Below are 10,423 nucleotides of genomic sequence, written 5' to 3' on the forward strand. Positions count from 1 at the left end.
ACTCTTTGTGGACGGAGGGAGTAAAAATAAGGTCACTAAAAATTAATAATTTTTATAATTCGTATTTTTTTTTTCCGTCTTTCAATTTTGAAAATGAATAATAATCACCGTTAATTCAATAAAAAATTTATGAAAAAAAAAAAGAAATTTACGAATTGTGACGAAACAACCCCCGTGCTTTCCGTTGAAACTCGAAAAGGCAACAAACCGGAAATAGAAAAATAACGTCACATGCAGGGCACGTGAGATGCCTCGTCATCATCGGTAAAAGGGTAAGAAGATCTGCGGTGGGGCCACGCTAGTCCACAGTCGATGCGGTGGTGTAGCTTGCACAGGATTCACATTTAATCGCGCGATTAATGACTTGCCAAATTAGCTAAGATTACAGCAAATTTAATTCCCGATTATACTCATAATCCCCTTCCCCTCCGCTTAAAATACTCAACCCTCTGCGCTTTTCTCTCTCTAGAAACGCTCCATTTCCGCCCTCCTTGCCTTCTTTAATCAACGCATGTAATTTAAATACTTAATTTTTTTTTGGTTTTTGTTTTTGTTGCTGGCGTAGAGGAACTGATACGTTTTGCCTTAAATACTCTGTTTCTGCTTCCTCACTCCCAAAGTCAACATGCTGATACGTTGAAATCACTCTCTCACTCCGCTGCGGACTTCCATTTTCGAGCACATGCCGCTGCCCATTTCGAAGGAGGAGAAAAGGGCTCAGCTTTGCGTATAAAAAAACCATTCTTCTTCTTGTTCAGAGAGAGAGAGAGAGGATGAAGAATGAAGAGCAGGCGCGTTCCCTCTTTGGGATTTCGCTGACCGAGAGACCCAGATGGCAGCAGTTTCTCATTTGCTCAACTGGGTTTTTCTTCGGTTATCTTGTTAATGGGATCTGTGAGGTAAATTCGTAAACAATTTTTTGATAATCGACTGTTTAAATGGTGGTGATTCAGTCTCTGCACTTGTGTGATCGTTGAAAAATGAGATGTTTTGATTTATTATGTTGAATTTGTGTGGTGGGATTTTGTTGAATGTTGTGAATTTTGATTTGAGAGTCCTGTTTTTCTTCCTCCTCTTTTATTCAATTCTCTGTTTTTTTTGCACTATTTTGTTTCCCTTCACAGCTTACGCGTTTCTGGTGTGTGTGTGTGTGTGAGAGAGAGAGAGAGAGAGAGATTTGGTGATTTCTGATACAACTATTGTCGTCACTAGCAAGCTGCTGACTCCACATTGAATCACAGATGACACTCATTCTGTTTCAGAAAATACTCACTGATCTTTTTTGTTTCTTCTTTTCTTCTTTTTTTTGTTGTGTTCACTCAAGATTTGTTCTTATCTCTCTCTGAGCTATAAACTGACAAAATTTTGATGAAAATTTCAGGAATATGTGTATAACAGACTTCAATTCAGGTAAGAGACTCAATCCACCCCTTAATTATACTTAACTATAAGAAAAAAATTGAAGTATAAGTTGAATAAATGGAGATTTTTGGTGATTGCAGTTATGGGTGGTACTTCACCTTTGTGCAGGGATGGGTGTACATTTTGCTGATATATCTCCAAGGATTCACCACCAAGCAAATGGTGAATCCATGGAAGAGTTATGTGAAGCTCTCAGCTGTGCTCATGGGTTCCAATGGCCTCACCAAGGGCTCCTTGGCCTTCCTCAACTACCCTGCCCAGATCATGTTCAAGTCCACCAAGGTTGGGACCATCTCCGTTTCTCGTGTTTGATTTGATCCCTTCGCGTCTCTGATTTTGCCTTATTTGGATGTTCAGGTTCTCCCGGTGATGGTGATGGGGGCGTTCATTCCTGGCCTGAGACGGAAATACCCTCCCCACGAGTATATATCCGCCGTGCTCTTGGTGGTGGGGTTGATTCTGTTCACGCTGGCAGACGCCCAAACCTCTCCGAATTTCAGCGTGGTGGGCGTGATGATGGTGTCGGGCGCCCTTGTTATGGATGCCTTCTTGGGGAATCTGCAGGAGGCTATCTTCACCATGAACCCTGAGACGACACAGGTGAGAAACGAGAACGAGGACGAGAATGTGAATGTGGATGTGAATGTGGTTGTGAATGAGTGAAAACGGCTGTGTTTTGTTTTGCAGACGGAGATGCTCTTCTGCTCCACGCTCGTGGGGATGCCGTTCTTGATCCCACCGATGGTGTTTACGGGAGAGCTCTTCAGGGCTTGGGATTCTTGCTCGAAGGTGCTGATATTTATGATAGTGTGATGATGTTCGATATTCAACTTCAAAAAATATAAGTTTTATGATAGGGTGTTGAATGTCTCTGCAGCATCCCTATGTTTACGGAGTTCTGATCTTCGAAGCCATGGCCACGTTCATCGGGCAGGTGTCGGTCCTCTCCCTCATCGCCCTGTTCGGGGCGGCCACCACAGCGATGGTATGTGATTCGAGCTTTCTAATGGAATGTGTCCACACGGATGAATCTTGATGTTTCTGTTTGCAGGTGACGACGGCGAGGAAAGCAGTGACGTTGCTGCTGTCGTACATGATCTTCACCAAGCCTTTGACAGAGCAACATGGGAGTGGGCTGCTGCTCATAACCATGGGGATTGTGTTGAAGATGTTGCCTGAGAACAAGCCGCCTTCGAAGCGGCCGCCACCGGCCTCGACTCCGAAGTCGAAGGTCGAAACCGGCGATGAACAAGACAGCAACAACAGCAGCACCAACAGTAGGTTTCAGATAGGAATTGAGGAAGATGAGGAAAAGAGACCTTTGGTTTAAAATTAAGTTAGAGCTTAGATAATTCCATGGCTTTTGGCATGTATCAAACTCTTCATTTCATTAATTATGTTATGAGATATTGCCCTACTTAATATTACTCCCCGTCCCTCAAAAATATGCATTATTTTTTGTAGTTAGTTTCAATTATAATGTTAAGTGGACTGTATTGTGAATGAAAAAAAAAGATCTACTTTATTATAGCGTTGTGTGATGATGGTGAGATAGTTTTCAAAAATAAAAATATATTTTTATGAAATATATAAAAATAGTAAAAAATACACACTTTTGAGAGAAATAAGAAAATATGACAAACTCAGGGAAAATAGTTTCGGAAAGTGAAAATTGAAGATTTATTTTTCGGGATGAAATATTTCGATATAAAATTAAAGTAAAAACAAAAGAAATAAAAATAAAAATTGGCTTGGGGTGCTGAAGCTCCTTCGAGCACCCCTCAAATCGGCTATTGATAGACAAGACTTTATTATGGTACGAGGATACTCTTTTCGACACATTAGTAAGAGATCCCACTATTTTTTAACATGAAAATTAAAAAGAATGTAATTAGTGTATAAATTAAGAGTGTAATTAGTGTATAAAGTGAATTGATAGAAGATATTTAAGGATTATTTTAAGTAAATTAGTGTATAAAGTGAGCTGAGCTCACTATTAATAACATTATAAATGATTAACCTTTTAATAAAAGGGTTAATTGCCGCTAAATTCAAAAGCTTTTAAAAAATTCGCGATATTCTCACCAACTTCAAAATCGGCATATAAATACATGAATTGAAAATCCGTTCTTAATGTTCCCAAAATTATTAACTCCGGCGAGATGAGGTGGCAATCACTGATTATGTGTCAAATACATGGCAATTAGGTATTACATGTCATTTTTTTCATTTTTTTAATAATCTTATTTTATTAAAATATAATACTTTATTAATAAATTAATTTACAAAAAAATAAAAAAATCCTACCCCCATCCCCAAACACCCCCAAACCTACCCCCCCAACCCCCCGACCACCTACCCCCTCTCCCCTCTCTCATCCCTTCCCCTACCCCCCAACCACGCCACCACCGCGCCGCCGTCATTCGTCTGCCCAAGCAAACGCCACTGCGCAAGGAGGCCGTGAGGAGGGTTGCTGTCGTCGGGAGTTTTAGAGAGAGAGTGGAGGGAGGCAGGCATGGTCAGCGGTGGCGGCGGGAGAAGGAGGAGACCAGGAGGGTGAGGTGACGCTTGGAGGTGGTCGGGGAGGCCGGAATCTCTGTGGGAATTCGATTGTGATGAGCTTGATTTTGAAGCCGGAATCTTGGGCCTTCTTCACTGGGTCGGAAAAGACAGGGGTGGAGATGATGGTGGCTAGGGTGCGATTTCGAAAACTACAATTTGGGGCCTAGGGCACGAGCGGCGGTGAGCGGCCCGGTTTTATGAGGAGCAACGGCGGCGAGGAGGCCGCGAGGAGGGAGGCCACGCCGCGTAGAGGGGAGGGGCGAGTCGCTCCCCCCTTCTTCTTGTTGCTCGAATCCTTGATTTTCCATTGTTGTTGCTCGAATCGTGAGCAACGGCGGCGGGGGTGTTCTGGTCTAGCTGGGAACCTTAGATCGAGAGAGGGGAGAGGGGAGAGAGTAGAAAGGAGAGGGAGACCAGAGACGAGGGAGGCTGCGATTTGGGGCCTAGATTCAGGGAGGGAGGCCGCGATTCAGGGCAGGGAGGGGCTTCGCCATCCGAGCTTGAAGCTCTCGCCGGCGACCTGGAAATCAGAGCCCCAATTTTGCTTTTTCTTTTTTCTTTTTTTTTAATTGTGGTTGGAAATAAAAACGACGTCGTATTGTTTTAAAAAAAACGACGCCGTTTTCTTGCACCGCCGACTATGCCACGCTGTATTTACGGTAGTCCACGTCACCTTCAATTTGGGGGTTTTTTCTGAGTTTGGGAACATTAAGAACGGATTTTCAATTCATGTATTTATATGCCGATTTTGAAGTTGGTGAGAATATCGCGAATTTTTTAAAAGCTTTTGAATTTAGCGGCAATTAACCCTTAATAAAAATATGATACATTATTTTTTTTGAGAGGGAAGACGTACGATTTTATTACTCATCATCAAGTCGTACAATATCCCTGAGCCAACACGGAAAATCCTGCAACCATTGGCAACAACTATCAATACTACGCGCGTATTGCGCTAAACAATGTGCGGCCTTATTCGCCGATCTATAAACATATGGAAAACACCAATGAGAATATTCTCACGTGCAATTTCAAGAATTTCACGTATATCTAACGGCAAGAAATCCGCCTCCTCTGCCGGATCAGCCATAACTCTCGCAGCCAACATAGAATCCGTGTAAATACGAATCGGCTTGATATCACACTCCATGCAAAACACTATACCCGCAACAACCGCCATTACTTCTGCTATCATCGAGTTCGTCGTAGGTTGAGTTCTCTTCAACATGGCAGCACAAATCTAAAAAATATGATACATTATTAGTGTAATGTCTCAATATAGGAGTAGTTGAGACATTACTAAGGGAATGAACGAAACAAGGAAGGAAGTATAATTTTTTGGCATGGATAGAAAATACATGATTATAAAATAAAGGGAAAAGGTGCAGATTGGCCCCCGAAGTAGTAGCCCTTATAGCGTATAACCCCTCTTAGTCACTGTGTGTGCAACTAAACCCCTGAACTCCGAAAAAATGGTGCAAATTCCCCCCTCTGACCTAACGCCGTTAAGTGTCCGTTAACGTTTGGGTTTAATTGCAACCTCTACTTCCTTCGGGGGTGGATCTGCACCTTAATTTTTTTTTTATATAATTTCAGCAACCCACCTCCGGCATCAACTTAACCGCCCCCCGTACTCATCGACTCCAACTTACACTTTGTCAGTTCGCACACGCTCAATCTTTTGATCGTCGACTGCTTATCGCCGACATGCAGCAGCATCACCAACTCCAGATGTGGACCTGGATCGAATCCTGCTTGGTCCAAATCCATATCCGTATTTTTTTACTTAGGTCAGGATCCGGTCCAAATTCATTAGGTCCAAAGAAACGAGATTCATGTCCAGGTCCATTAGATTCACAGGGTCTCGAATCCTGACCTGGATTCATTCTTTTTTCTCTTTTAAAATAAATTTACAAATATTAAATTAACCAAACATAAAATCATAATTATTATCTAGAGTTTTAATAATTATTCAAAAATAAATAAATAAAATTTAAATATATATTATATAGATAAATATATACACAATTAATATCATAAGATAAGCCTAAAAGGTTAAAGTGTTGGAGGAGATGCTGTTGTGCGGGGCGGTGAAGAAGCTGGTGGCGTTGCTGCATGTAAGCAGTGGACAGTCAACAATCAAGAGATTGGGCGCGTGCGAACTGACAAGGTGCAAGTCAGAATCGATGAGTACGGGGGGCGGTTAAGTTGATGTCGGAGGTGGGTTGCTGAAATTATAAAAAAAAAAAGAAATTAAGGTGCAGATACACCCCTGAAATAGAGGGTACAATTAAACCCAAACGTTAACGGACACTTAACGGCGTTAGGCCAGAGGGAGAAATTTGTACCATTTTCTCGGAGTTCAGGGGTTTAGTTGCACACACAGTGAATAAGAGGAGTTATACGCTATAGGGGCTACAACTTCGGGGGCCAATCTGCACCTTTTCCCTAAAATAAAATACAAATATAGTCCAAAATATTTCGTGGAGATGGGCCCGATTGCATTTGATATGATATGAGATGCAAATTCCTAATCAGAAAATGAATATAAATTTTTTGTTTGTAAAAAGAGGTTTTAGGCCCATTCGGGCCAAGTATCGGACTCGGGTATCCGGGTCGAGGAGCGTGTGGTTTCCACGAGCCCCAGTAGCGGAGTTGGCCCATTAGGAATCCCCACGTGCGCACTTGACCACCTTAAAAATCTCACAAGCATCTGGGCTTCCGCCACGTGTCCAGCGTTTCCCATGCATGCTGACACGAATGCACCGCACCTTTTCTTGTTTTTTTTTTTTTTTACTTCACTAGTAGTAGATCTCACAGCTCGCGGTGAAAAAAAACAAATCCAAATGCAAAAAAATATTTTCAAGAAAAATCAAGAATGGCCGAAAACGCAGAGAATGTTCCAATCCTTCGACCACTAATCAATGGCGGAATTAGGAAAAACGAGAGGCCGAAGGAGCCATGGAAAGGGGAGTTTGTGAAGAGCATTGTGTATGCCGGCCTCGACGCCATCATCACCTCCTTCTCCCTCATCTCCTCCATCTCCGCCGGCCGCCTTTCCTCCGGTTGGTTTTTCCGATCACTCCCTTCGTCACATTAGGCTTGTCCCGTTTCTTTTGGGTACTGGAAAAGTGCGTAAATGTATGAGATCATATTGTTTGTAGTGTAAAATCATTATCAAAAATAGAAACGGACAATATCAATGGAACAATCCAAAAGGAAAACATGATAAGATCAATGGGACGGAGGGAGTATTTATTATTTTTTTTTTATGAATTTTGTATTAGTAATTAATTTGTGTGGTGTGTTGTGTGTGTTGCAGTTGATGTTTTGGTGTTGGGATTTGCGAATCTCGTGGCGGATGGGATCTCGATGGGGTTCGGAGATTTTATGTCGAGTAGCACGGAGAAAGACGTGGTGGCGAAGGAGAGGTGCGTCGCGGAATGGGACGTCGAGAACCGACGGGGAACGCAGCAGGAGGAGCTGGTCCGTCGGTATCAGGAGCTTGGGATGAATGCTACTGATGCAGCCATGGTATCATTAATTAAGACTTACTTAATTAATTGCCTCTAAATACTTAGATTTTGATTTTTAATCAACATTTATTTTTTGGTTAATTGATACATGAACTTTCGATATTTTCGAATCACAAAAACTTGGGTGCAACTAGTTGCATCGTGCAATCGGGTTGACTTGTATCTAAAATAATTTATTTATGTAGTTAGGATCATAATATGGATTCAAGTTAGGGTACGGAATACGGATCATGATTTAAGTGAGGGTGCAACCTGGTTGCACCTAAGACCACCTCTTTTTGAATTTTTGAATTTGGTTCGAATTGGGCATTAATTAAGCCTGTGTGGACGTTTACGTCGTTTTCTTCATCTTCTATGTTATGTTAAAAAACAGTACATTGCAATTTTATTACGTAAAATTTGAGTTGATAATTAAAACATGTGTTTTTTAGTATAACATAAAGTGGTGTCGTTTTCTTCCTCTTTTATGTTATGTTTAAAAACACCGTTTTAATTATCAATAAATCTATGCAGCCACATTGTGGCCACCCACACATTAATATAATAAGGAAAATTTTGATTTATTTAATTTATTTTTTAAAATAAAAATAGGATTTAGTTATTTTACTATATTCTCTACATTGTACTTATTTTTTTTAATTTTTTTGCATTTTTTATTTTTAATTTATTTTTTAATAAAAATAAAAAAAAGTTACTAAAAAATTACAAAAAAATAATTACAAAGAAGAGAATATGATAAAATAACTAAATCTTATTTTTATTTTAAAAAATAAATTAAATTATTTTTTATTTAGATAAATTGTGGGTGCCCACAATGTGGCTGTTTAGCATTACTCATTCCTGCATTAATTATATGGTGACATGATACATAAGAAAATTCCGACATTCCTGCAAGATTAATTGGTTGTTGCCGAAATTTTAATTTCGGCCAGATTTCAAAATGTTGGAAATTAATGTATTAATTGAAAGTTAGGTAATATTTAATGCATTAAATTTCGGCCAAATTTCAAAATGTTGAAAATTACTGTATTAAATGACAATTAACTCTTTAACTAATGCATTTTTCTACAATTTCCTCAAATTAAGTCAATAGATGGTCAATGCAATTTGCAAGTTTAAGCATGTAAATGAAGATGTAGATTTTGGTATAGGCTATGTTACTATTGATGATCAAATATACCATTAAATTTTGTTAATCCATATTTAGGATCTATTGATCACAATTAAGATTTAATCAATTGTATAATACGACATAATGGTGTAAATTGTTGCTAGGTTGTGAGCATCTTGAGCAAGTACCCCGAGATACTGGTGGACGAGAAAATGTCGACGGTGGCACCGGAGGAAGCGGAGAAGCCGTGGAAGAACGGGCTGATTACGTTCGTGGCGTTTCTGGTGTTCGGATGTGCTCCGATCCTGGCATTCATCATCCTCATCCCGTTCACGGACAACGACCAGATCAAGTTCGTCGGGGCGTGCGTCCTCTCCGCGCTGGCCCTCGCCCTATTGGGCATTGCCAAGGCCAAGTTTGCAGGGCAGAACTACGTGGCGTCGGTGGGAATAACGCTCTTCAACGGCGCCGTGGCCGGCGCAGCCGCCTACGGGATCGGATGGACTCTGCGCAATGTGGCTGGCTTGGATGACTGAATTTGGATATTTTGCTCATAACTAATTAACATCATATGCTATTGTGAGTTTCTAACTAGTCCTCATCTTGTCACACTCTTATATATATATATAAATATATACATATTTATGGATGTTTTAGTTCGTTTCTCTGCATTTGAAGCATCCAATATGAGTGGGGTTGAAATCGTGAGTTTTTGGGTTGTAATTGGTAATGACAATATGATAGAATCATTGTTAAAGATCAATCCATATTGTTATGAATAACCACAGTTGTTGTGCTGAGAATCCGAGCTTAGCTCAGTTGGTAGAGTGGAGGACTATAGTTTCATGTGTGTGTGTTGGCCTAATGGTAGGTGATTAATGTCCAAGATCCGAGTTTGAGTCGAGGAATTTTTATACCTATTTTTGCGTGGGCGTGTGTTGGCCTAGGAGTAGGTGGTTAATGTCTAAGATCTGAGTTTGAGTCGAGGAATTTGTATACCTATTTTTTCGTGTGCGTGTGTTGGCATATGGGTAAGTGGTTAATGTCAAAGGTCCGAGTTTGAGTCGAGTCTACCGTGTTAAATTTTTTTATTTACTTATGTAATTTATCAAAATATTTTTTTTAGTAACAGTAGTGCTTTTTTCGTAAGAATGTCCTCTTAGATATTTTAATAGGATATACTTACATATCTAAAGAAGACACTTGCAAATATACTAATATTATATATTCATTAGAGGGCGTTCACATTCTATTTTTTTTATGGGATATAAATCAAGTAAAATTAGTTCAAATGAAAAAAATAATAATATCAAGTATTTTGAGATATTTTAAAATTTTAATTTATTAAAATAAATAAAAAAATAATTTTTATCTATCAAAACTAAATTTCAAAGATGAGATTTAATTTCAACACTATAAAATAGAAGTGACTGCCTCAATAATAGCACTCTTTACAATCCCTTTTCTCTCAGCAGTGACGATTGCAGTCATTGTTTTCTTTTTGTAATTTGTGAAGGAAAAAAAGAACAAAAATAATAGCAATAAAAAATCTGCTACACCTATCTATGAATTTTTTTTGTAAGAGTAGATTTGTCGTTACGCAAATTTTGACTTACGTTACAATAAATGTCACAGTTTATGTAATAATCGAACATGGAAACAGTTCATTCAGTTACCTTCGACGAATTATTTTTTTATTTAATTAAGCAGTAAATTATTTTAACTTATCCATGTATTTATATTTGAACTTATACTAAATCTAAAAAAACATAATTGCAAGTGAACTTTCTGC

At 39.5% G+C, this 10,423-nt stretch overlaps 2 protein-coding genes across 2 annotated transcripts; both read left to right on the forward strand.

The window, feature by feature from the left end:
* The first annotated feature begins 345 nt into the window (after positions 1-345).
* On the forward strand, positions 346-2,867 carry LOC130999204 (UDP-galactose/UDP-glucose transporter 2-like). Its single transcript, XM_057924703.1, has 7 exons — positions 346-899; positions 1,382-1,410; positions 1,503-1,704; positions 1,780-2,022; positions 2,110-2,211; positions 2,300-2,407; positions 2,474-2,867. The coding sequence occupies exons 1-7, from the start codon at positions 774-776 to the stop codon at positions 2,750-2,752; spliced, it is 1,089 nt and encodes a 362-aa protein (XP_057780686.1). The 5' UTR covers positions 346-773; the 3' UTR covers positions 2,753-2,867.
* Positions 2,868-6,803: 3,936 nt separating this feature from the next.
* Positions 6,804-9,273, forward strand: LOC130999205 (vacuolar iron transporter 2-like). Its single transcript, XM_057924704.1, has 3 exons — positions 6,804-7,049; positions 7,307-7,518; positions 8,796-9,273. The coding sequence occupies exons 1-3, from the start codon at positions 6,863-6,865 to the stop codon at positions 9,165-9,167; spliced, it is 771 nt and encodes a 256-aa protein (XP_057780687.1). The 5' UTR covers positions 6,804-6,862; the 3' UTR covers positions 9,168-9,273.
* The last annotated feature ends 1,150 nt before the right edge of the window (positions 9,274-10,423 follow it).

The sequence above is a fragment of the Salvia miltiorrhiza genome, chromosome 8, assembly GCF_028751815.1.
Source record: "Salvia miltiorrhiza cultivar Shanhuang (shh) chromosome 8, IMPLAD_Smil_shh, whole genome shotgun sequence".
NCBI lineage: Eukaryota > Viridiplantae > Streptophyta > Magnoliopsida > Lamiales > Lamiaceae > Salvia > Salvia miltiorrhiza.